Raw genomic sequence first — 27,584 nt, 5'->3', positions numbered from 1 at the left:
CCGTGGCCTTCCTAGTGGATGCAAGCTCTGACCTAGTGCGTACCTTGACCAGAGGAGTAGCCTCAGTGATGGCAACGAGAAAACAGCTATGGCTGCAAAATTGGTCAGTGGACGCAATCTCTAACGCAAACCTCACAAAGATAACTTTTAAGAGATCCCTTCTATTCAGAAGCGAGTTGGAAAAGTTGGCCAGAAAGTGGGGTAAATCTCCAGTGCTGCAGCTACCAGAAGATGATGATAAAAAGAGGTCGCAACACCCCTCACCCATGAGGGGTCTGACCAGGGGCTCCCAGTGCTTTCGGCCCTACAGAAACTCATCATTTCAGGCATCTCAACCCTCGGGAAGGCCTCAGTCCTTTCGGAGCTAACAACCATAAAGAGGAACTGGTTCAGGCTCAGGTTTCACCGAACTTCCCAATGATGTTTGGCCGACCCATCCACAGGACGAGGAAATAGGCAACGGACTATCCCTCTTCTATCAGCAGTGGGTCAAGATCATGTTGGGCAAATGGGTATTTGACATCATACGAGAAGGATACGCTCTGGAATTTCGCAGCATCCTGCGGGACATGTTCATGATGTCACCTTGCCACTCCCAGCACAAGAAACTGGCAGTGGAATCTACATTGATAAGGCTCCTCAGTTTGAGGACTATAACTCTGGTACCTACACCCCAGGAAAATACGGGACATTATTCCATCTATTTCATTGTACCCAAGAAGTAGGTTCATTTCACCCCTTCCTGGACCTCAAGAGCATCAGTCGTCATCTGCAAAAAAATTCACTGATGCATGGAAACTCTTCGCTCCGTCATGATGGCTGTACAGCCGGGAGAGTTCTTAACTTCCTTGGACCTCTCGGAGGCCTACCTTCATATTCCAATCTGTCAAGACCACCAGCATTTCCTATGCTTTGCGGTACTCAGTTGCCATTATCAGTTCTGGGTGTTGCCCTTCGGCCTAGCAACCGTACCCAGAATATTCTCCAAAATTATGATGGCCATGGCAGCAGCACTGAGGAAAGAAAGGGATCCTGGTGCACCCTTGCTTAGACGACTGGCTGATCTGGGCGAAGTTGTTGGAAGAGAGCCTCCAGGTGACCAGCAGGGTCACGTCCCTGCTTCAGGAACTTGGCTGGGTTGTGAACATGGACAAGAGCAGCCTCGAGCCCTCCCAGTCCTTAGAATACCTGGGAGTCCGGTTTGACACCAAGCAGGACAAAGGCTTCCTCCCTGGAGGATAAGAAAGCTGATGTGCCAAGTGAATCTGACGAACACAGTGCTCCCCAGAGTGTCGAGCTATCTCCAAGTCCTTGGCCTTATGGTGTCAACCCTGGAGGTAGTACAGTGGGCAAGGGCATACATACGTCCACCTCAGTGCTCCCTGCTGTCATGTTGGAACCCTCTGTCTCAAGACTATTTGTTTTGCCTACACCTACCGATAGAAGTATGTTCTCGGCTCCAGTGGTGCCTACAGGAAGTCCACCTAAGCAGAACTGGCTAGTCCTCACGACGGACATGAGCCTGCAAGGGTGGGGATCTCACTGTCAGGAATTGACAACTCGGGTGATGGACCAAGGAAGAGGCATGCTGGAACATAAACCACCTGGAAGCCCGAACTGTCAGATTAGCATGTCTGCAATTTAGCCACAGACCCCAGGGCCAGGCGGTCCATGTGATGTCTGACAATGCAACAGTAGCCTATATCAACCACCAGGGAGGAACCAAAAGCCACTAAGTGTCTATGGAAATGGACCCCTTATGGAATGGGCGTTAAATCTACAAGAGATCTCCGCCTCCCACATCATGGGAAAAGACAATGTCAGAGCAAACTTTCTCAACAGGGAGAGCCTGGATCCAGGAGAACGGTCATTGTCGGCCAGAGCCTTCCAGCTCATGGTAGATCACTTGGGCCTCCCATCCTTTGACCTACTGGCCACATCTCACAATGCAAAGGTCCCCCGCGCCTTCAGTTGCAGGAGAGCTCAGTGCTCCCAAGGGATCGATGCCCTTGTCTCTAGATCTGGCCAGAGGAGGACTTGCTGTGTATGCCTTCCCTCCAAGGCCCCTGCTGGACAAGGTCATTCGCAAGATCAAATGCCACAGAGGGTTAGTCCTTCTGGTGGCCCCGGATTGGCCCAGATGCTCGTGGTACGCAGACATGTGGAGACTTCTAGTGTAGAGTCCCCATGCCTCCCTCTGCACAGGGACCTTCTCCAACAAGATCCAATCCTTCACGAGGACCCAACTCTGTTTTGTCTTACGGTCTCACCCTTATGAGGGCTCGCCTGACGAAGCATGGATATTCGGCAGTAATTGCCTCCTTGCTCTGCGCGGAAGTTCGCGACGTCCTTGGCGTATGTGCGGATCTGGAGAATATTTGAGGAATGCAGGGTGCCTCCCCCTTGGATGACCAAGATCCCCCATGATACTGGAGTTTTTACAGGACGCCTTGAACAAAGGGTTGTCCCTCAACTCTTTGAAGGTCCAGGTGGCGGATCTCTCCTGTTTCAGAGGCCAGGTGAGCGGAACCCGCCTGTCAACACATCCGGACTTGGCCTGTTTCCTAAAAGGGGTTAAGAACATAAAAACATGCCATACTAGGTCAGACTAAGGGTCCATCAAGCCCAGCATCCTGTTTCCAACAGTGGCCAATCCAGGCTATAAGTACCTCGCAAGCACCAAAAAACTGTCTATCTCATGCTCCTGATGCTAGTACTAGCAGTGGCTATTTTCTAAGTCAACTTAATTAATAACAGGTAAAGGACTTCTTCTCCAAGACCTTATCCAATCCTTTTTTAAACCCAGCTACACTAACTGCACTAACCACATCCCCTGGCAACAAATTCCAGAGTTTAATTGTGCGTTGAGTGAAAAAGAACTTTCTCCAATTAGTTTTAAATGTGCTACATGCTAACTTCATAGAGTTGCCCCCTAGTCATTATATTATCTGAAAGAGTAAATAACCGATAAGACCTCTCATGATTTTAAACGCCTCTATCATATCCCCCCTCAGCTGTCTCGTCTCCAAGCTTGAACAGTCCTAACCTCTTTAGTCTTTCCTCATAGGGGAGCTGTTCCAGCCCCTTTATCATTTTGGTCACCCTTCTCTGTACCTTCTCCATCGCAACTTTATCTTTTTTGAGATGCGGCGACCAGAATTGTACACAGTATTCATGGTGCGGTCTCACCATGGAGCGATACGGAGGCATTATGACATTTTCTGTTTTATTCGACATTCCCTTCATAATAATTCCTAATATTCTGTTTGCTTTTTTGACTGCTGCAGCACCCTGAGCCAACGATTTCAATCTATTATCTACCATGACGCCTAGATCTCTTTCCTGGGTGGTAGCTCCTAATATGGAACCTAATATCATGTAACTATAGCATGGGTTATTTTTCCCTATATGCATCACCTTGCACTTATCCACATTAAATTTCATCTGCCATTTGGATGGCCAATTTTCCAGTCTCACAAGGTGTTCCTGCAATTTATCACAATCTGCTTGTGATTTAATTACTCTGAATAATTTTGTATCATCTGCAAATTTGATTACTCACTCCTCGTGTTCCTTTCCAGATCATTTATAAATATATTGAAAAGCACAGATCCCTGAGGCATTCCACTGCCCACCCCCCTCCACTGAGAAAATTGTCCATTTAATCCTACTCTGTTTCCTGTCTTTTAACCAGTTTGTAATCCACGAAAGGACATCGCCACCTATCCCATGACTTTTTACTTTTCCTAGAAGCCTCTCATGAAGAACTTTGTCAAATGCCTTGTGAAAATCCAAATGCACTACATCTACCGGTTCACCTTTATCTACATGTTTATTAATCCCTTCAAAAAAGTGAAACAGATTTGTGAGGCAAGACTTGCCTTGGATAAAGATAAGCTAACTTTGTTCCAGTAAACCATGCCTTTCTATATGTTCTGTGATTTTGAACACTTTCCATTATTTTTCCTGGCACTGAAGTCAGGCTTAACTGGTCTGTAGTTTCTCGGATCACCCCTGGAGCCCTTTTTAAATATTGGGGTTACATTAGCCACCCTCTAGTCTTAAGGTACAATAGATGATTTTAATGATAGGTTACAAATTTTTACTAATAAATCTGAAACTTCATTTTTTAGTTCCTTCAGAACCCTGGCATGTCAATCAGGCCATGTCAATCAGGCCTACCACATCTTCTAGGTTTACCGTGATTTGGTTCAGTCCATCTGAATCATTACCCATGAAAACCTTCTCCGGAACGGGTACGTCCCCAACATCCTCTTCAGTAACCACCGAAGCAAAGAAATCGTTTAATCTTTTCACGATGGCCTTATCTTTTCTAAGAGCCCCTTTAACCCCTCGATCATCTAACGATTCAACTGACTCCCTCGCAGGCTTTCTGCCTCAGATATATTTTAAAAAGTTTTACTGTGAGTTTTTGCCTCTGCGGCCAACTTCTTTTCAGATTCTCTGTTAGCCTGTCTTATCAATGTCTTACATTTAACTTGCCAAAGCTTATGCATTATCCTATTTTCTTCTGTTGGATCCTTCTTCCAATTTTTCACTGAAGATCTTTTGGCTAAAATAGCCTCTTTCACCTCACCTTTTAACCATGCTGGTAATCGTTTTGCCTTCCTTCCACCTTTCTTAATGTGTGGAATACATCTGGACTGTGCTTCTAGGATGGTACTTTTTAATGATGTCCTCACTTCTTGCACACTTTTTACCTTTGTAGCTTCTCCATTCAGTTTTTTTCTATTTTTCTTATTTTATCAGTTTCCTTTTGAAAGTTTAGCGGTAGAGCCGTAGATTTGCTTACTGTCCCCCTTCGAATCAATTCAAATTTGATCGTATTATGATCACTATTGCCAAGCAGCCCCACCACCGTTACCTCTTTCACTAAATCCTGTGCTCCACTGAGAATTAGATCGAAAATTGCTCCCTCTCTCGTCTGTTCCTAAACCAATTGCTCCATAAAACTATTTATTCCATCCAGGATCTTTATCTTTCTAGCATGCACCAATGTTACACTTACCCAATCAATATTGGGGTAATTGAAATCTCACATTATTACTGCACTACCAATTTGGTTAGCTTCCCTAATTTCTCTTAGCATTTCACTGTCCATCTCACCATCTTGGCCAGGTGGACGGTAGTATACTCTTATCACTATACTCTTCCCCAACACACAAAGGATTTCTATCCGTAAAGATTCGATTGTGCGTTTAGTCTCATGCAGGATCTTTATCCTGTTGGACTCTAAGCCATCCCGGACATAAAGCACCACCCTGCCTCCCAGATGCTCCTCTCTGTCATTGCAATATAATTTGTAGCCCGGTATACCACTGTCCCATTGGTTATCCTCCTTCCACCATGTCTCTGAGATGCTAATTAAGTCTGTCATCATTCACTGCTATACATTCTAAATCTCCCATCTTACTTCTTAGACTTCTGGCATTAGCATATAACATTTCAAAGTGTGTTTTTTGTTTGTATTTACATTCTGCTTTTTAATTGATAGGGATAAATTGGAATTTTTTTTAGCTCAGGTGAGTTTTTAGCTACAGGCACTTGGACTACTTTTCTTATTATTGGAACCTTACTTTCGGGATGCCCTAGCGCTAATGCATCATTAGTATCCTTTGAAAATACCTCCCTCCGAACCATGCACTGCAGAGTGACTGTCAGCTTTCCCCTTTGTTCTAGTTTAAAAGCTGCTCTATCTCCTTTTTAAAGGTTAGCGCCAGCAGTCTGGTTCCACCCTGGTTAAGGTGGAGCCCATTCCTTCGGAAGAGACTCCCCCTTCCCCAAAAGGTTCCCCAGTTCCTTACAAGACTGAATCCCTTTTCCTTGCACCATCGTCTCATCCATGCATTGAGACTCCAGAGCTCTGCCTGCCTCTGGGGACCTGCGCATGGAACAGGGAGCATTTCAGAGAATGCTACCCTGGAGGTTCTGGATTTAAGCTTTCTACCTAAGAGTCCACATTTGGCTTCCAGAACCTCCCTTTCACATTTTCCTATGTCGTTGGTGCCCACATGTACCATGACAGCTGGCTTCTCCCCAGAACTGTCTAAAATCCTATCTAGGTGATGCGTGAGGTCCTCCACCTTCGCACCAGGTAGGCATGTTACCAGGCAATCCTCACGCCCACCAGCCACCCGGCTGTCTACATTCCTAATAATCAAATCACCAAATTTGATGGCTGACCTAACCCTTCTCTCCTGGGCAGTAGCCCTGGGAGATGCAGCCTCGGTGCAAAAGAACAATGCACCACCTGGAGAGCAGGTCCTTGTTACAGGATCCTTTCCTGCTGCACCAGGTTGATGCTGTCTGATCATGAGACCTTCTTCCTCCAATGCGGGCACCAGGGCTGCCATTCTTAAGTTGGGACTTGGTTACTCCAACCACCCTTAAAGTGGTCGGTCCCCCTAAGGAAACCTCAATCTAGTTTTGGACTTTTTACAGAGCCTTCCTTTCGGGCCGCTGCGCAGTCTGTCTCTATGCCTGTTAACGCTGAAGAATGTATTCTTGGTGGCGATATGCTTGGCTCATCACATCTCTGAACTACAGGCGCAGTTATGTCGGGAACCATTCCTCTGTTTAATTCCAGAAACATTACAGCTTCGCACCATTCCTTTTTTCTTGCCTAAGGTAGTCTCGGAGTTTCACCTGAACCAGTCAATTTTCCTTACCATCCCTAGATAGACGCAAGGACACGGAAGACTACCGCTTCTTAAGCGTCAGTAGGCTTTCAGTATGGTATCTGGAACGTTCAGAACCGGTGCACAAGATGGACCGCTTGTTTGTTCTTCATGGTGGAATGAAACAAGGCCAAGCGGCTTCGCGAGCTACCATAGCCCACTGGATCAAGAAAGTGATCACGGCAGCTTAGGTAGAGGCAGGGAAGCCTTTGCCCCTTCAGGTTAAAGCATATTCCAGTAGGGCTCAGGCAGTATCCTGGGTGGAAGGCTAAGCTACTATCTCCCATCAACATCTGCCGAGCAGCGACGTCTCACCTGGCAGGTTGTCTCACCTGGATGTCCAGGCTCGAGAGGACGCAGCCTTTGTGAGGGTGGTGCTAACCAGACCGCGGGCAGCCTTCTGCCCCATTCAGGAGTAGCTTTTATACACCCCACTGGTCCTGAGTCCATCTGGCTATATGCTAGGAAATGGAGAAATTACTTACCTGATAATTTTGTTTTCCTTAGTGTAGACAGATGGACTCAGCATCCCGTCCATGGCTGCCCATGAACAGAGCCAAGGAATTGCCTATGAGGTAAATCTCTATTCAAAGAGGTTATGGGTGAGCTGTCACCCAATCTCTAGATCAGGGCATCTATATTGTTGCTGGGATTCAGTGCTTATGTTTGGTTGAGTACAGTTACGGTCACCCATTTTTAATCAGGTTATTAAGTTGTATTCAAACTTTATTCAAGTTTTTAATAGTACATCCACATTGGCTTTTGAAGAGAATACTGGAGGGCTGAGGTCACTGCAGGAGTATATCTAAGGTGTTGTCAGCTTTGAAACCTGACTCCGTCTCCATCTGCTAGCAGGGGAACCCATAACCCATTGGTCCTGAGTCCATCTGCCTAAACTAAGGAAAACAAAATTATCAGGTAAATCATTTCTCCATTTGTTGCCATATTTGGGCAACAAATCATCCCCTGCTTCAACAGAAAAGTTCTGTTGGGTGTGGGGTGGCTGGGTGGTGGAATACGGATAGGAGAGTGCTGGGTCTGTGGAGGAGGGAATGCTTGGTTGTAAGGTGGGAGATTGCTAGGGGCTGTACTGGGTGTCAGAGGGAAAGCACAGTGCTGAGGCTGTGGGGGAGAAAAGGAAAATTGGTTCTTACCTGCTAATTTTGATTCCTGTAGTACCACAGATCAGTCCAGACTCTTGGGTTTTGCCTCCCCTCCAGCAGATGGAGACAAAGAAAGTTTTACTGACACTGCCACTTAACAAGGTGCCACCTCCAGTCCCTCAGTATTGATCTGTACTCAAGCCAAAATAGAAACAAATATCAAATACCAACTAACATCCTCTGAACGAGCAGTGGGAAGTGGAAAACTGGAACAGATAACTGCCCACACAAAACCCTGTGTAGGACTAACATAACCTGTGCCATTTTTCAGAGTAATTACAAATCACAGTTTGAGCGGACTCTCCAAAATTCCCTTTCCTCCAGTGGGTGGAACTCTGGACTGATCTGAGGTACTACAGGAACAAAAATTAGCAGGTTTAAGAACCAATGTTCCTTTCCCTATACATATCCAGATCAATCCAGACTCCTGGGATGTACCAAAGCTTCCCTAGATGGGGTAGGACTGTGAGAGTCCTGCTCGAAGTACACTTTCACCAAAGCCCATAGCTTCTGGAGCCTGGATGTCCAAATGATAGTGCCTGGAAAAAGTCAGTAGTGATTTCCAAGTAACCACCCTGCAGATCTCTTGCAGTGAAATTTGCTGAAACTTGGCCCAGGAGGCCGCCTGGGAGCAGGTAGAATGCACCCTTAGCCCCTCTGGGATAGGACGACCCTGACAGATATATGCAGAGCTAATTTTTTAGCCACCTTGCAGTCATGGCTCTTGATGCTTTATGCCCCTTCTTTGCACCGCTCCAAAGCACAAAAAGATGATCCGACAAACAGAAACTATTCGTGACCTTCAGGTTCTGCAGCAATGTATGTTTGACGTCCAAACGAAGCAACTCTCTTGTTTGTGGTGCCGAAGGATCCACTAAAGGAAAGTGTATGGGAGCTCCACTGACTGATTTAAGTGGAAAGACGATACTACTTTTGGCAGAAAGGAAGGAACCATTCTCAAGGAAACACCTGACTCCGAGATTCTCAAAAAAGACTCCCTACAGAACAAGGCCTGAAGCTCCAAGATCCATCGAGCTGAACAAATCGCCACTAAGAAAACCACCTTCAAAGTGAGATCCTTCATTGTCACCCGCCTCGGAGGTTTGAATGGGGCCGCATACAAGCTCTTAAGGACTACATTAAGGTTCCAAGAGGGACAAGGATTCTGAACCGGAGGATGCAAATGTTTTGCTCCCTGGAGAAAATACACCACATTCGGATGGGCAGTTAAGGTAGAGCCCCGAACCTTAACTCGAAGACAGCCAATGGCCAACACCTGAACTCAAAGGGAATTGAAGGATAAGCCCTTTACCAAACCATTCTTCAGAAAAGTGAGAATATGAATCATCGAGGCTCGCAAAGGAGAGGCTCCAATCTGTACTCCCTGATCCGTGCACCAGGTCTCAGACACTCTTCATACCCTCAAATAAGCTAAGGAAGTGGAAATCTTCCTGGACTGCAAGAAAGTGGCAGTAACCCCTTCCGAGTAACCCTTGCCTTTCAAAAGCCAAGCTACTAGACAAAAGCGAGCCGCCTGATCTGAAAATATGGGGCCTTGATGCAGAAGATTTGGCAGATGAGCTAGCCACACTTGGGCATCCACTGCTAAGTTGATTAAGTCTGGAAACCACGGATTCCTCGGCCACTCTGGCACCACAAGGATCACATCACCCACACCTACGGGTGTTCCAGGAACCCAGTAGAGGATTCCGAACTAATCCTCGCAGACAAATACAGTTCTACCAGACTCGAAACTCTACCACCAAAGGGCTCCCCTCTTGCCCATTGTATTCAGCTGATCCCTCACCCTTGATTCTGTACATAAATGTAACATAAGTAACTCACAATGTTCTCTTTAACTTTAATATCAAATTCAAGCATTTAATTCATAATGTTTAAACTCAACTTCAATTAAGTCATCATGTCCAAGACACCAAGTTATCAGGGCATTTTGTAAAAATTAGTTGCTTGTTAAATTATTTTTACAAAGTGACTTAGAATATTTAAGTACTCTAAGTTATTAAGCTTTCCAAGTTACTCTGTATCTCCTAAGTTGTTAGTTCTCCATGTTAGCCTGAAAAAATAAGCAGCCCATGTCTTATTTGCCTTCTCAGTTTCATGTGAACCGATGTGATATCTCGATCTAACGTCGGTATATAAAAACAAACAAAATCAAGAACTGCTTCCCACAGTTGCACAATGCTCGGACTCAAATATCTTTTTGAGGTGCGCTTCCAGCTTCCGATCCTGAAGGTCTTCAGGGCAGTAGCACCAGCAACTAGAATAGCTGTCTCTTGGTGACCACCGAAACGGATGCATCCACCTTTGGGACCTTCAGGAGTTCATGTTTCCTCTGACAAAGGATACAACTTATCCATGGCTCTGCTGACCTTCAGGTCTGTGTCGGGAGTATCCCACTCCCTAAACACCAAAGTGCTGACCGACTGGTGAAAAGGAAAGGACCTTGTTGGATCATGAAGGCCAGTCATGACTGGGTCAAGTTCATCCAAACTTGAGTGCTTTCGCGGGACCTTTATACCTAGCTCTTTCAGGTCCGCAGGAATCAAGGGGTCTAGCTCCTCCCTGTGGAACAACCGCACCACTTTGGGATCATCCCCTTTCACAGATGGGCTTTTGTTCAGCGCCTGATCCAGATCTTGTTCTGCGAAACCCAGATTGGCCCTGGACCCATGGATCCCCCCACATCTGAAGCATCTGAAGAGGTATCCGCTCTAGTAGATAGTGCTGGGACCCCTGGAACCTACTGAACCCTTGTAGCCCCAGCTGTTTTAGAGGTCCGGACCCTCTTCCCTTGTCTTGAGCATGCTGAAGCCCTCTGCTCAGCTTTAGCTTTCCTGGCCTTATAGGCCTTATGTAAAAGGAGGACAGACTCAGATGAGAAGGAGGAAGAAGAATCAGAATCCTCTAGGGAATCTTCATCGTGTGCTGCAGGATTCCTTTCAGTCTCCAGATCTTCCCCGGAGGCCCTAATGACCGGGCACAATGGAGCAGGGAAATCCCCCTCCCTCTCCACAGCGCGCAAGGCAGCAGAGAATATGGACAAAATGGCCGCCGCTCCCGCGCTCAGCGGGAAGGGGTCGTCCACCGGCTGCCTCGCTGCAGAGAGCCTCCCAGGCTCGCGGCACCAGGCCAAAGCAGTTGTTACGTTCCCCGAGGTGTGCTCTCCTCTGGAGAGACACCGGGAGCATCGGCCCTCTGGGGAGAGATGCGCACATGCGTCTTCACAAACGACACGGCACAGCCCGCGTGGCACTGAAAACATAGTGGAATGGGTACTGAAAAAAAAAAAAAAAAGAGCCACCTGATCACCTACGATAAAGTACTCCTGGAAACCACAGAAACTCCTCTTTGCCTTAGTTTCTTCCCCCTTTTTTTTTTATTTTTTTTTAACAAAGCTTTAAACCTTAAAGCTAAAGTCAAAAACAAGGAATTAAAGACAAGTAGCACTTCCTTTGAGAGAAGAGCAGAAGCAGGCTCTGTTCCTCCTTCAGAGCAAGGGAACTGGAACCTACAGCTTTTTACCTTGTCCGGTAAACAGGGACCGAACATACAAGGGTCCCCAACCCTCTGCTCATCTGCTTCACAAACCAGGAGGGATGGCCCCACTGGGACCTAGCAACCCCCTGAGAGGCAAGCAACTCTTGTTGCAGGCTTTAACTTTCTTTTTTTTTTTTTTTAAATCTGACTGCAGACTGCAGGATTTGCACCTCTACCATCTGCTGGAGACAGAGAAATACTGAGGGACTGCAGGTGGCACCTTATGTAAAGTGGCAGTAAAACTTTCTCTGTCTCCAGCTGCTGGAGGGGAGGCAAAACCCAGGAGTCTTGATTGATCTGACTATGTAGAGAGAAACATAAATAGAGTTTCTGATAATATATGTAACAGGAAGGGTAAATCATGCTGCTCTGTAATCTGTCTTTGTAATGGGAGAGTGAGACACGTTAGTCTGTCAGTGTGACGGGAGGGTAAAATGCACCAATCTGTATCCTGCATCGGTGTGACGGGATAGTAGGATGCCCTGGTCTATATCTTGCGGTCAGTGTCGTAGAAGGGTAGGACGCAACAGTCTGTAGCCTGCATCAGTGTGGCAGGAGGATAGGATGTGCCAGTCTGTATTCTGACAGTATGGCTGATTCCTTTCTCACTCTCCAGTGTTGGACTCCAGCCCCATTCTGTCGTCTTTCCAAGTGATTTTGCTGGAGCATATTATTATGTGTCGGCTTGTCACGGGACATAAAGCCACAGCCCTGCAGGAGGTAGGTAAACAATCTGGCCATTTCCTGTCTCTTTCTTAACCTACCCAGAATTCAGAGCTCAGTATCACCAGTCTAGTTGTTTATAATCTTTCCTTCTCCTCTGCAACTCACCTTTTTGGTATATTTTACTGTTTATTGTTAAAACAAAATTATTCTGATTTTTAATTGTTTCTGTTCACATTTCTTTATGTTGCCAGCTGTAGTAGTGCTGCCTGGTCTCATATAGTGCCCTTAGCTCGAAACTTGCTAGGAACTGGAAGGATAGAGTTATAGCCCTGTCCTGTGATAGCAAAGAAAGCACTTCTAATGCTGATGAGAAATGAAACACCCAGGAGATCTGTGTTGATTCACAGAGGGATCTTCCAGGCAGTGTCAGCCTCGTATTTTGATACTTTTTTCTCACTCACAGGCTGACGCAGAAAGGTGTGTTCTGGCCATCACACTGCTTTGCTCGCATTTATATGCTCATTTTGTGTGCCAAAGCAGCAAAGAGTTTTACGCTTACAAAATGAGCGTTCTAAAGTGGGAGTACTACTTAGTGCCTTGGCTTGGAAATCCCATTCAAATGAGGACATTAAGTATTACTCCCTGATGCAAACAGGTGTGTTGGCTTGGTCAGGATTTAGCACTGGAAACCTAACTACATCAGTGACCCTGGAGTAAAGCTTTGAGTGCTAATGCCCTGGCAGGTAGAATCAGTAAATAAATAAAAAAAAGAAAATGTCAAAAACACTTTGTGGATAAGTACTGACTTATCCACGTAAGTGGTGATAACACACCTTTTTTTTTTTTTTTTTTTTTTAAACTCCTGATGCCTTAATATGCCATTTCCTAGTTTGTAGCCAGATGGACTCAGGACCAATGGGTTATGCTGCCCTGCCAGCAGATGGAGACGGAGTCAGGTTTCAAAGCTGACGTCACCCTACATTCACCCCTGCAGTGACCTCAGCCCTCCAGGATTCTCCGTCTCCAGCTGATAGTGGACGTACCTCTTCCTATAGGGATTGTTGTTCTTTATGGAGCGAGAAATTCTACTTTCTAAATTGAAGGAAAATTGAGCCCCGCTCTCCTACAGTGATACCTAAAGGTCCCTGCCCCAGTTGAGAATTCATGAGGCGATTTCTGAGATCCCTCAGAGGTGAGCCTTGGTCTGGTAACCAGTTCCTGGTGTGGACTGTTCTGCTTAAGCAGCTGAAAGGCAGCGGGTGCAGGAAGCTGAGCGCGGCGGTGATGTCCAAAGCCCTCTTCCCCTGCATCTGGAGACAGTCTCTGTACTCAGCCAGTAAGTGCTGAGCCCAGGTAAGTATTAAAAAAAAAAAAAAAAAGATTTACCTCCCGATTCAAAGACGTTTGGAGGGGTTTCGGTAAGACTTCCTCTAGTCTCTTAGCTCGGCGAGTCGTACTGACGTCGATCCGGATCCCGTTGGGGTAAGGGGAAGTGGGCGTTCGAGCAGGTTGAGTGGCCCTCCCCCCTGGTGGGCTAGGCCCCATTTTAGATTTGGTCGGCACACCGCGTGGTATTCTGCGGTGGCGCCATCTTGCACGCGTCTTTGTGCGTGCCGTATTGCCCTCCATAGAACATTGGTATGCGCAGTGCTTCAGCTCTGATCATGTCTACATACATGCACAACTTACACAGAACACAGGAAAAGCCAGGTGCACAGGCTGTGCATGCATCCCGCCTAAGCACTCGAAATCTGTGCGCATAAATTTTAAGCGCAAGCCGATAGGACGCACAGTTGTCACCGCCAACCAAGAAAACTAAGCGTCTTGATCTCTGCAGCGCTTGCCATATTAGAGCCTCTGTCTGACCTGGAGTCCAACTTATGTCGGTGCTGCGAGGAAGCCCAAGGGGAATTGACCCATTCGGATGATGGGTTGGCCACTGCCTTAACTGGAAGTATGCCAGACCTTAGTATCCCCTTGATGGGTTCATCTGTGGGAGAGGGAAATTAAACTGGTCCCACCCCAGTACCTCCTGGATTAGGCATGGACCTGGCGGCCTTTTCCTGGATGGAGTTTTTTTTTAGGGACTACAATTCTTCGTGCAGGTGCAGTCTACTGCCTCTTTTGCCCCAGTCTGGACAGAACCTCAGTCGGTGGCCCCTCCCTCTTCCATTCCTACCGGCAGGCCCTGAGGTATGCCTAACCTTACCAAGGGTCTCCCTGATAGGGACCCGGATAACACAGATGAAGAGGAGGATACAGATTCCTTGGATGATGGGGATATTCTTCCCTCCCTCCCCACCCCCCCCCGGGTTAGATCCGGATCAGACATTGTTACGGTTTTTCCATAGAGACAAATTGCCAGCCTTGGTTTCCCAGACCCTGAAGTTGCTGGGAATCCCTGGGGCGGACTCTGTGACAGAACCAAAGAAGAATCCCATTCTGATTTCCTTGTGGAAGGCTGCCTGCTACTTTCCAGTGATGGATTCCATCCAGGAGTGTTAGATCTGGAATGGGATGCCTCAGAAGCAAGTTTTAAAGGGGTTGTGCGTTGGAAGCTCTATACCCTTTGGACCCAGTGGTAAGGGAACATTTGCATAAGAACCTGCCATATTGGGTCAGACCAAGGGTCCATCAAGCCCAGCATCCTGTTTCCAACAGTGGCCAATCCAGGCTATAAGTAGCTCGCAAGCACCAAAAAACTAAGTCTATCTCATGCTCCTGATGCTAGTAATAGCAGTGGCTATTTTCTAAGTCAACTTAATTAATAACAGGTAAAGGACTTCTCCTTGAAGAACTTATCCAATCCTTTTTTAAACCCAACTGCACTAACCACATCCCCTGGCAACAAATTCCAGAGTTTAATTATACATTGAGTGAAAAAGAACTTTCTCTGATTAGTTTTAGTTAGCCACATGCTAACTTCATGGAGTGCCCCCTAGTCCTTTTATTATCCGAAAGAGTGAATAATTGATTCACATTTACCCATTTTGACCTTTCATGATTTTAAACATCTCTATCGTATCCCCTCTCAGCCGTATCTTCTCCAAGCTGAAAAGTCCTAACCTATTTAGTCTTTCCTTATAGGGGAGCTGTTCCATCCCCTTTATCATTTTGGTTGCCCTTCTCTGTACCTTATCCATCGCAATTATATCTTTTTTGAGATGCGGCGACCAGAATTGTACACAGTTTTCAAGGTGCGGTCTCACCATGGAGCGATACAGAGGCATTATGACATTTTGCATTTTATTCACCATTCCCTTTCTAATAATTCCCAACATTCTGTTTGCTTTTTTGACTGCCACAGCACATTGAACCGACGATTTCAATGTATTATCCACTATGATGCCTAGATCTTTCTTGGGTGGTAGCTCCTAATATGGAACCTAATATTGTGTAACTATAGCATGGGTTATTTTTCCCTATATGCATCACCTTGCACTTACCCACATTAAATTTCATCTGCCATTTGAATGCAGAATTTTTCAGTTTCACAAGGTCTTTCTGCAATTTATCACAATCCGCTTGTGATTTAACTGCTCTGAATAATTTTGAATCATCTGCAAATTTGATTTCCTAACTCGTTGTATTCCTTTCCAGATCATTTATAAATATATTGAAAAGGATGGGTCCCAGTACAGATCCCTGAGACAGTCCACTGTCCTAAAGTGAATGCACTGGTCTGTGCCATCTCTAAATGAACAACTATCCCAGTGGAAGGAGGAGCAACCTTAAAAGATGCACATGATAGACGGATTGAGTCTATCCTTAAACAAGCCTTTGACACTGTAGCAATAACCTTACAGCTAGCTTTTTGTTGTGCTCTGGTGGCTTGTTCATGTCTACTTCTCTCTCAGGAGATTGATGACTCCGGGGTGAATTCCAGAGTGGGTATGGGGCCCACTGCTGCCTTTTTAGCAGCCTCAGGTTCTGATTTAGTCTGTACTTCAGCGGAATGGTCTCAGTGGTGGCAGCCAGATGACAGCTATGGCTGCGGAACTGGTCACCTGACACAACCTCCAAAGCTAATCTTACAAAGATACCCTTTTAAAGGATCACTCCTATTCAGGAGCAAGTTGGAAAGCAGGCCAGTAATTGGTGCGAGTCTCCAGTTACCAGAAGATAAGAGGAAGCAGCCACAGCGTCTCTCGCCTATGAGGGGTTTTTCCAGGGGTTCCCAGTGTTTTCTCCCCTATAGAAATTTGACATTGAGACTCCCGTGGGAGGTCCTAGTCCTTTTGTATCAGACAGCTCAAGGGGAGGGGCAGGTATGGGTTCAATCTCATCCCAAAACCTACAATTAAATTTTACTGACCCACCTTCGGGATGAGGAGATAGGGGGCCTGTCTCTCTCTTACTGACGGTGGATCAAGATTACTTCAGACAAATGGATACTGTAAGTCATTCGAGAAGGATATGCACTAGAATTCCACAGCACTCCTCTGGACATATTCATGATGTCTCCTTGCCACTCCCAGCACAAGAAGCAGGCAGTGGAGATTACATTTCTAAGACTCCTCAGGATGAAGGCAGAAGTCTCAGTACCTATGCCCCAGGAAAATACAGGGCATTATTCCATTTATTTTGTCGTACCCAAGAAGGGAAGGTTCCTTTCGCTCCATCCTCGACCTCAAGATTGTCAATTGTCACTTGCGATTAACTAACTCATTTTCGCATGGAAACCTTACGCGCTGTGATAATGGCCGTACAACCAGGAGAGTGCCTAACCTTCCTGGATCTATCCGAGGCCTACCTACATATTCCAATCCAGCTGGAACACCAACGTTTCCTATACTTTGCGGTGCTGGATCATCATCAGTTTCAGGCGGTAACCTTTGGCTTAGTCACCAGCTGCAGAACTTTCTCCAAGATCATGGTGGTCGTGGTGGCAGCATTAAGAAAAGAAGGGATCCTGGTGCACCCATACTTGGACAATTGGCTGATCTGGGCCAAGTCCGTGGAAGAGAGCCTCCTGAAAACCAACAGGGTGATCTCTCTGTTACAGGAACTCAGCTGTGAAGTAAACCTCACCAAGAGGAGCAGCTACAAAAGTAAAAAATGTCCAAGAGGCGTGGTCATTGTTAAAAAAATACCATTCTAGAAGCACAGTCCAGATGTATTCCAAACATTAAGAAAGGTGGAAAGAAGGCAAAACAATTACCGGCATGGTTAAAAGGGGAGGTGAAAGAAGCTATTTTAGCCAAAAGATCTTCATTCAAAAATTGGAAGAAGGATCCAACAGAAGAAAATAGGATAAAGCATAAACATTGGCAAGTTAAATGTAGGACATTGATAAGACAGGCTAAGAGAGAATTTGAAAAGAAGTTGGCTGTAGAGGCAAAAACTCACAGTAAAAACTTTTTTAAATATATCCGAAGCAGAAAGCCTGTGAGGGAGTCAGTTGGACCATTAGATGATCGAGGGGTTAAAGGGGCACTTAGAGAAGATAAGGCCATCGCGGAAAGATTAAATGATTTCTTTGCTTCAGTGTTTACTGAAGAGGATGTTGGTGAGGTACCCGTAATGGAGAAGGTTTTCATGGGTAATGATTCAGATGGACTGAATCAAATCACGGTGAACCTAGAAGATGTGGTAGGCCTGATTGACAAACTGAAGAGTAGTAAATCACCTGGACCAGATGGTATACACCCCAGAGTTCTGAAGGAACTAAAAAATGAGATTTCAGACCTATTAGTAAAAATTTGTAACTTATCATTAAAATCATCCATTGTACCTGAAGACTGGAGGATAGCAAATGTAACCCCAATATTTAAAAAGGGCTCCAAGGGCGATCCGGGAGACTACAGACCGGTTAGCCTGACTTCAGTGCCAGGAAAAATAGTGGAAAGTGTTCTAAACATCAAAATCACAGAGCATATAGAAAGACATGGTTTAATGGAACAAAGTCAGCATGGCTTTACCCAGGGCAAGTCTTGCCTCACAAATCTGCTTCACTTTTTTGAAGGAGTTAATAAACATGTGGATAAAGGTGAACCAGTAGATATAGTGTACTTGGATTTTCAGAAGGCGTTTGACAAAGTTCCTCATGAGAGGCTTCTAGGAAAAGTAAAAAGTCATGGGATAGGTGGCAATGTCCTTTCATGGATTGCAAACTGGCTAAAAGACAGGAAACAGAGAGTAGGATTAAATGGGTAATTTTCTCAGTGGAAGGGAGTGGACAGTGGAGTGCCTCAGGGATCTGTATTGGGACCCTTACTGTTCAATATATTTATAAATGATCTGGAAAGAAATACGACGAGTGAGATAATCAAATTTGCAGATGACACAAAATTGTTCAGAGTAGTTAAATCACAAGCAGATTGTGATAAATTGCAGGAAGACCTTGTGAGACTGGAAAATTGGGCATCCAAATGGCAGATGAAATTTAATGTGGATAAGTGCAAGGTGATGCATATAGGGAAAAATAACCCATGCTATAATTACACAATGTTGGGTTCCATATTAGGTGCTACAACCCAAGAAAGAGATCTAGGTGTCATAGTGGATAACACATTGAAATCGTCGGTGCAGTGTGCTGCGGCAGTCAAAAAAGCAAACAGAATGTTGGGAATTATTAGAAAAGGAATGGTGAATAAAACGGAAAATGTCATAATGCCTCTATATCGCTCCATGGTGAGACCGCACCTTGAATACTGTGTACAATTCTGGTCGCCGCATCTCAAAAAAGATATAATTGCGATGGAGAAGGTACAGAGAAGGGCTACCAAAATAAGGGGAATGGAACAACTCCCCTATGAGGAAAGACTAAAGAGGTTAGGACTTTTCAGCTTGGAGAAGAGACGACTGAGGGGGGATATGATAGAGGTGTTTAAAATCATGAGAGGTCTAGAACGGATAGATGTGAATCGGTTATTTACTCTTTCGGATAGTAGAAAGACTAGGGGGCACTCCATGAAGTTAGCATGGGGCACATTTAAAACTAATAGGAGAAAGTTCTTTTTTACTCAACGCACAATTAAACTCTGGAATTTGTTGCCAGATAATGTGGTTAGTGCAGTTAGTATAGCTGTGTTTAAAAAAGGATTGGATAAGTTCTTGGAGGAGAAGTCCATTACCTGCTATTAAGTTCACTTAGAGAATAGCCACTGCCATTAGCAATGGTTACATGGAATAGACTTAGTTTTTGGGTACTTGCCAGGTTCTTATGGCCTGGATTGGCCACTGTTGGAAACAGGATGCTGGGCTTGATGGACCCTTGGTCTGACCCAGTATGGCATTTTCTTATGTTCTTATGTTCTTAAGAGCAGCCTTAAACCTTCCCAGTCCGTGGAGTATCTGGGAGTCCAGTTCAACACCAGGCAGGGAAAAGTTTATCCTCCATCCATATGGATACAGAAGTTGATGTACAGGTGTCACCTGGTGAATACAGTACGCCCGATGGTGTGGAGTTATCTCCGAGTCCTTGGGTTGATGACTGCAACCCTAGGAGTAGTACCATGGGCGAGGACACACATGCATCCTCTTCAACGCTCTCTGCTATCACATTGGAACCCACAGTTTCAAGACCATTCAGTTCATCTCCACTTACCGATGGGAGTCTGCTGTCACCTCCAGGAAGCCCATTTGAACAGAGGTGTGTCCCTGTCCTCCCCGGACTGGCTGGTTCTCATGACAGATGCGAGTCTCCGGGGAGCTCACTGTTAGGAGCTGACAGCCCAGGGACTGTGGACAGAAGACGAGGTCCTCTGGAACATCAATCGCCTGGAGGCGCGGGCAGTCAGATTGGCGTGTTTACAGTTCAGCCATAGACTACAGGGCCAGGCGGTGTGCATGATATCTGACAACTTGATGACGATAGCCTACATCAACTGCCAGGGAGGAATCAAGAGCCAACAAATATCACAGAAGATAGACCTCCTGATGCAATGGGCGGAAGTACATCTACAGATGATCTCAGCCTCCCACATCGCAGGAAGAGACAATGTCAGAGCAGACTTTTTAAGCAGGGAGAGTCTGGATCCAGGAAAGTAGGGATTTTTGGCCAAAGCATTTCAAATGATAGTAGATCACTGGGGCCTCCCGTCAGTCGACCTGCTGGCCGCATCCCACAATGCCAAACGTTCTTCGATTCTTCAGTCACAGAAGAGATCTGTGGTCCCTGGGAATCGACACACTTGTCCAGATCTGGCCGGAAGATGCGTTGCTTATCACCTTCCCTCCATGGCTCCTACTGGGCAGGGTCGTTCACAGAATCGAACGCCACAAGGGACTAATCCTACTGGTAGATCCGCATTGGCCTAGGCATCCGTAGTATGTGGACAATCGGAGACTCCTGGTGGGGGAGTCCCCTGTACCTCCCACCACTCAGGGACCTGTTACAGCAGGGACCAGTCCTTCAGGAGGATCTGACTTGATTCTGTCTTACGGTCTGGCCTTTGAGAGGGCTTGCTTGATGAAGTGAGGATATTCGGCAGCAGTAATTGTCACCTTACTCCGCGCTCAGAAGTTCTCCACATCCCTAGCAAACTTGCGGGTCTGGAGAGTTTGACGCCTGGTGCGAGGAACACAGTGTCAACCATCAGATGATCAAAGTCCCACTTATTCTGGAATTTTTGCAAGACTGCTTGAATAAAGGTTTGGCCCTTAACTCCTTGAAGGTACAACTAGTGGCGCTCTCCTGTTTCAGGGGTAAGATGAATGGGCCCTCCCTTTCAGCCCACCCTGATATGTCCCGTTTTTCGGAAGGGCGTGAAGCATCTTCGACCTCTCTTACGGTTACCGGGCCCCTTGTGGAATCTCAATTTAGTACTGGAATTCTTGGCCGGTCCTTTATTTCAGCCACTGTGGAGTCTTCCCTTGCGGTTATTGACTTTGAAGACTGTTTTCCTGGTGGCTATATGCTCGGCCCGTCACATCTCTGAACTGTAGGCTTTGTAGTGCCGGGAGCCATTCCTCTGGATTACTCCGGGGGCATTACAACTACGTACTGTCCCATCCTTCTTGCCCAAAGTAGTCTCAGAGTTTCATTTGAATCAGTCCATTTCATGTCCATTTCATTGCCATTCTTAGGTAAACTCAAACTCAAGGATGCCGAGGAATATGGTGGTCTCCATCATTTGGATGTCAAGAGACTTTTACTGCGGTATCTGGAAGTCTCAGAACCGGTCCGAAAGTTGGACTGCCTGTTTGTCCTACACAGCGGAAGGAAACAGGGCGAACCAGCTTTGTGAGCTACCATTGCTTGATGCATTAAGGAGGTGGAGGCTGGAAAGCCCATTACCTTCTCAGATGAGAGCTCATTCCACTAGGGCTCAGGCAGTCTTCGGGGCGGAAGTTAGACTTCTGTCTCCCATTGATATCTGCCGAGCAGTGACGTGCAAACCTTCTCCAGGTTTTATCGCCTGGATGTGCAGGCCCGAGAGGATGCAGCCTTTGCACGGGCAGTGTTGACCAGACCATGGGCAGCCTTCTGCCCTGATCGAATGTAGCTTTTGTACATCCCATTGATCCTGAATCCATCTGGCTACATGCTAGGAAATGGAGAAATTACTTACCTGATGATTTTATTTTCTTCAGTGTAGACAGATGGACTCAGTATCCTACCCTCAGCTGCCCAAAAACTGTGCCAAGGATTCACCCGTGGGGTGGATATAAAATCTATGAGATTATAGGTAAGCCTTCACCTAGTCCCTGGATCAGGGCTCCAGTATTCTTACTGGGGTTCAGTGTTTATGATTGGTTGAGTACAGTTACAGTTATCAGTTTTTAATCATATTTTTAATCAAGCTTTTCCACTAGTATGTTCACAGTGGCTTTTGAAGTTAATACTGGAGGGCTGAGGTCACTACAGGGGTGTATGTAGGGTGACGACGTCTTTGAAATCTGACTCCATCTCCATCTGCTGGCAGGGGAGCATAACCCATTGGTCCTGAGTCCATCTGTCTACACTAAGGGATAACAAAATTATTAGGTAAGTAATTTCTCCATTAGCTTAATGCATTGGGAGTTAAAAACAATATTAGCCTGTGCATAGGAAACTGTACGCTGCATTGCAGCGCAGTTTTAACACTCGGGTTTCTGCCTCAGCCTGTCAGTTGGTAATCTCTGCCAGTGAGAGTCCAAAGGCTGGGGTTGCTGTTAGTAGGGGAAAAGTGTGTTGGGGAAAAAAGCCCTGGCACCTTGTAATATCAGAATAGATTTTGGCAGATAAGGATCACGTGTATGCAGTTATTCCTGCGTGCTTGATCTCTGATCATCTCTCAACAGCCACCACACGCCCCCCCCCCCCCCCCCCCCGTCCAAGGTTCTGGCTGTTATCACCGCTGCTGCTGGTGGTGATTCTATGTATCTAGAAGTATTTTCCCTGAGCTTCCCTCCTTCCAGCTATCTAAAGTGTCGGATAGTTTGTCTTCAGCAAGATTCACAATTAAATATATTTTTTTTGCTTGCAGATTTCACAGGTCTGCCAACTGTGCCAACAGTCCCCCAGATTATTTTCTAACCACGCTGCCCAACTCCACACGTTATTAGTAAGTAGCAAGCCAGGCTGATTTTGGACATGGAGGCTATAGAACGAGTGCCTCGAGCATCATGCCTGCTTTTATATTTGGAAGAGCAATCTGTTATGAGCATATAATCTAGTAGCCTGGTAAAAGCATCAAGGCCCTGTCACTGGTTTTTCTAACCCTGCTTACTCACAGCAGTGTGCCAGGTCTCCGTAATGTAATTGGCAGGATTATCTTTTAAATGTGTAATCGCGGTTTAAAACAAATTGCAAGTTCAGATGCCACGTAAGTTAATGGCAGCAGGCTTGCATGCTGTGTAATTGAATGAATTAAGTCCTCTTTTTGGCAGCCTCTGCCTGTTGTGTGTAGTGACCACTAGATGGTACAGGTGAGAGGCACTCCCAGCATTGTACAAAGCAGGCCTTCCTTTGGTGCCAAGGCCCTCCTGCTTATATCTTCCAGCATAAATAGATATTGTTTAAATATAATGTTTAGAGCACTATTGATCTGTTGTAGTGGCATTTTTTTTAACCTATCTCCTTCCTTTTGCTTTTTTAAGGGTCTCTATTGCATTTCTGTTAACTGTATGGACAACGCAGAAGCTCAGTTTACAACAGCACTACGGGTAAGATCTTATCCTTTTGGGAGGGGTGCATCGCCAGGCTTCTTGTAGGGAGGGGTGGAAGGTGTGGAGTAGTTTCTGCCTCTTATGTGGGTTCATCCTCATATTCCAGGGAAGAGCAGAGTTGTTTATCATCACATGTCTAGATTTGGGAGGATTCCCCAAACTGAGTCTTTGGCACTCAAGCTTTTTCCCCTGGGATCCTCTTGTTTCTTGCTGCTCCCCTCCAATGGATCAGCAACTTCAAAGGAAGATGGGAGGCTTTCTAAGCCAAGCTCATCACCCTTCTGGAGATTCATAAATAGTATGCATGCTTTGCCCCTTCGTCACTCCTGACAAAAGAAGAAGCTAGTGAGAACAGATGCCGAGGGGATGGAGTTATCCCAGCTCTGCTTTTGACCTTATGGCTATTCTGCTGTGCCTTGTTACAGCTAACTACGCATCAGGAATTGTGGGCATTCATTGTGACAAACCTGGCCAGCGTCTACATCAGGGAAGGCAACAGACACCAAGAGGTAAGGGAGGAGGGCTTAGGACATCTGCGCCATCGTGCATCCATACCAGGAGCAGTTTCTAAACTGCCCATTTTACCTGCGGGCTTTGCACCACTTTCCAGAAGAAGCATGCACGTAGTCAACTTTTACCTGCTTCTTTCTGCAGCTGGAATTTTGCTGGAAAAGTACAGGTGAAGATTTTAAAATGCAGTCTTTGCATATGCTTTTCCTTCCTCAACTTAAATGCCACCGGGAATGCCTCCTTTCAGTGCAGCTAAAAGTCACACACAGACTTTCAGCTGTATTGAGAGAGGGCAGTTTTTACCCATGTAAAGTGCTGGGAAGCTTAACTTCAAAACGCACCAAAAATCTACTTAGCCGCTTGCTCTTTCCTTCTAAATTCAGACCTCCAGGTTGTTCTGCTCTCAAAATATGGCAGAGGTTAATGACCTGGTACTGCCATGCGACGCTCTGTAATACCAAGGTCCACAGGATTCATCCTCCTGGGGCCACGGTGCCCCTGCTGTAATTGCATGATAATCATGTAGCTTGGAACTGCTGCGCGGATGTTACAGCAAAGCTGGAATTTTGAATCAGTAAAAACAAAATTGCAAACTAGATTACTTCTGATTTCTTTGGGATTTAGTTCCCGTTTTAGAAGCCAAATTTATTTAAAAGTCACTTATTGTGTTTGGTTTTTTAACTTTTAATTCATTTGTGGTTTTTTTGTCCTTGTAGCTTTATAGTTTGTTGGAAAGAATAAACCCAGATCACAACTTTCCTGTAAGGTAGGAATTATGCTTATTTTGTACATTTTTTCTTCTCATTTGGTTAAGGATTTTATGTACAGTAAAAAAAAAAAAAAAAAAAAAAAAAGTACCAATCTTATAAGTGGAACATTATTAGATATTAATAGGTATGCAGCCCCTTGCAGAATCATGATAAAATCAATATAATATGTAGACTAAAGGCCTCACCAGCATGAACCGGAGCTAATCTTGGAGAGAATTTTGACTCTGATAAAGCAGTGAGTAGGTCCAGCCTAGTAGCACAGTTACAATCCTTTCTTTCCATGCAGGAGACTTGCATTCAGTTCTTGGGCCAGACGTCTGATCCTCAAGGCCATCTGGGCCTGGGGATGCCACAGAGAAAACATTCACAGCCAGAGAAAATCATAGCTATGCCTAGCTTAAAATTCATATGAGGATAGACCACCAACAGGGTTAGTAAAACAGGACTCTGAGAATCTGTGGCATAGAATCCATAATGCAGCAGCAAAGATATGCAGACTGAGGCAAATGAATTGGTCCCATATTTAGGCAAGTCACTGCGGAGCCTCTTAGCACCTCTCTGCAGTTTCTTCCAGCTCCTTTGGGCTTCTACAGCAATAAGAACTGGCACTTTGTGGGCTATGGCAGGACTTGATATTGGAAGGGGGTGGGGGAGCAGTTGATCTGAATGAAGGCTTTACTGCACCATAGCCCAAAAAGTGTCAGTTCTTATGGGAGTAGAAGCTCAAAGGAGCTGAGAGAAATTGCAGAGAGGTGCTAAGAGGCTCAGCAGTGACTTTCCTAAATGGATGGACCAATTAATTTGCCTCCGTCTGCATATCTTTGCTGCTACATTATGGATTCTAGGCCACAGATTCTCAGTCCTTTTTTACTAACCCTGAAGGTGGTGTTACCTCATATGAATTTCAGACTGAGACTCTGGATTTGGCACTGTGCTACTTCGCTGTTGACATCTCCACCTCTATAGTTAATGGGCTGAAACAAACCTTGTTTTTATGTTTTGTTTTTTTTCCTGTGTTTCTAGCTCCCACTGCCTCAGGGCAGCTGCTTTTTACATCCGAGGGCTCTTCTCCTTCTTCCAAGGAAGATACAATGAAGCAAAGTGAGTAACTGGAAAGAAATTTGAGTTGAGGTTAGGTCTGATGTCTCTAGTAGCGGAGAGTTTATGGCCTCCTGGTTCTAATCCTGGCTGTGCCATTGACTGGGAGCAGAGCACTTTGCTTCCCTGAGCCTATGTTAGGGGTTAGTAATATATTTTTTTTCTCCTTCACCTGCCCCAAATCTGCCCCACTAAAACATTTCATGTGTTATTACAAGTACTAAAGACAGACTGTTCTTCTCAGAGAAGGCTGCACTTAAGTTTCCAAAGGGATTTAGTTATGAAACCTGATTGCTATTACATTTTAATAATATTGAAAGGACTGTTACGTGAGAGGCCAGAATTTGTCATAATTTCCAGGCTGGGTCTGTGATGGCAACCGTCATTGTCATGTAACCCAAGAAGTGTATTAATCTAGCATCGGAGCTTAGATCTTATGTCCTTACCAATGCTTTCACTAGGACATTGAGAGCAGCAGGGCCTTCCTAATTTCCTCCAGATCTCAGAAGAGGAGTTTTTTTCATTCTGTGCCCCTAGCAAAAGTCCTTGATGAACTGGGAATTTCATGTGGACGTGATTCTGGGTTTGGGGGATCCTGCACGTTCCTCCATGGAACAAGTTGCAGCAAGTTCCATCTCTGAGCCTTTGTTGTCTTGGTGTACACCTGGCCTGGCTTAGCTTACTCGTGATGGTTTATTTTTTCCTAGATAGGTTATTGCCATATCTCATTTCCTTGTACTCTTTCCCCCAACAAAACATACAGGGGCAGATTTTAAAAGCCCTATGCGCGTAAATCCAGCTGGATTTACGCGCGCCAAGCCTATTTTGCATAGGCCCAGCTATGCGCGCAAGCCCCGGGGCTTGAAAAAAAAGGCAGGGGCGTGACCAAAGGCCTCCGTAGGGCCTCTAGGCCGGGGGATCGCACGCCGGCACTTGGCTGCGCGCACAACCTTCACCTGCCCAGAGGCAGGCGCAACTTGAAGAATAAAGATCAGGGGGGGTTTTAGGTAGGGCTGGGGGGCAGGTTAGATAGGGGAAGGTGGGGGGGGGGGTGTGGAAGGAAAGTTCCCTCCGAGGCTGCTTCGATTTCGGAGTGACCTTGGAGGGAACAGGGAAAGCCATCCGGGCTCCCCTAGGGCTCGGCGCGCGCAAGTTGCACAAGTGTACACTCTCTTGCGCGCTGACTCCGGATTTTATAACAGGCGTGCGGCTGCGCGCATGTTATAAAATAGGGCGTACCTCTTAAAATCTGGCCCACAATGCATTGTCCTCTAGAAGTACTTTTTCTCCAGTGTTGATCTCATTAGAGAAAGATTTATAGGTGTTTTCTCAAGTGACTACTTCATGTAGTAGGGCAGTGTCTGCTGCTTTTGGGGAAAAATATAGATTCCTGTTCATACCTGGATCAGTCCAGACTCCTGGGTTTTGCCTCCCTTCCAACAGATGGAGACAGATTAAAGTTTTATCGAAACTGCTATACAACATAGTGTGCTACCTGCAGTCCCTCAGTATTTTTCTTGTCTCCAGATGGCAGATAGTGAAAAATCTGCAGTCTGAGTAAAAAAAAAAAAAAAAAGAGAGAGGATTGACAGCGGTGTTAAGAAGGAAAGGAGTGCTAGTGCATCTGTATCTAGATGATTGGCTCATCAGGGCAAAGTCAGAGGATGTGCAGAAGGTGCTGAAGCGATTGCAGTCGCTAGGCTGGCTGGTGAATGTTCTAAAGAGCCAGCTCGTTCCCTCTCAGTCCCTGGAGTATTTAGGGGGACGGTTTGACACGAGGGAGAGGAGGGAATTTCCTCACGGAGGACAGGCTGCAGAAGCTTCAGGGACAAGATTCATCGCCTGCTAGGGCTTTCGACGCCCAGGGTTTGGGACTATTTTGCAGGGCTTGGGTTCTATGGCTTCAACCTTGGAGTTGATCTCCTGGGCATTCGCACATATGTGACCTCTCCAGAGGGCTCTCCTCTTTCTTCGGAATCCTTTGTCAGGAGAATTTCATATTCCTCTTCTGCTAGAGAGGGCAGGCA

The 27,584-nt window shown here is 45.9% G+C and overlaps 1 protein-coding gene across 1 annotated transcript in view; it reads left to right on the top strand.

The window, feature by feature from the left end:
- Positions 1–27,584, top strand: part of MAU2 (MAU2 sister chromatid cohesion factor) — a 111,518-nt gene that overhangs the window by 53,594 nt on the left and 30,340 nt on the right. The window contains exons 10-15 of the mRNA XM_029613829.1: positions 12,036–12,139; positions 22,498–22,575; positions 23,111–23,176; positions 23,605–23,688; positions 24,406–24,455; positions 25,483–25,560. Of these exons, the coding sequence (XP_029469689.1) occupies positions 12,036–12,139; positions 22,498–22,575; positions 23,111–23,176; positions 23,605–23,688; positions 24,406–24,455; positions 25,483–25,560 (460 nt within the window). The remainder of the gene's footprint in view (positions 1–12,035; positions 12,140–22,497; positions 22,576–23,110; positions 23,177–23,604; positions 23,689–24,405; positions 24,456–25,482; positions 25,561–27,584) is intronic.

The sequence above is a fragment of the Rhinatrema bivittatum genome, chromosome 8 (assembly GCF_901001135.1).
Source record: "Rhinatrema bivittatum chromosome 8, aRhiBiv1.1, whole genome shotgun sequence".
NCBI lineage: Eukaryota > Metazoa > Chordata > Amphibia > Gymnophiona > Rhinatrematidae > Rhinatrema > Rhinatrema bivittatum.
This window is presented reverse-complemented; position numbering and strand designations above follow the sequence as displayed.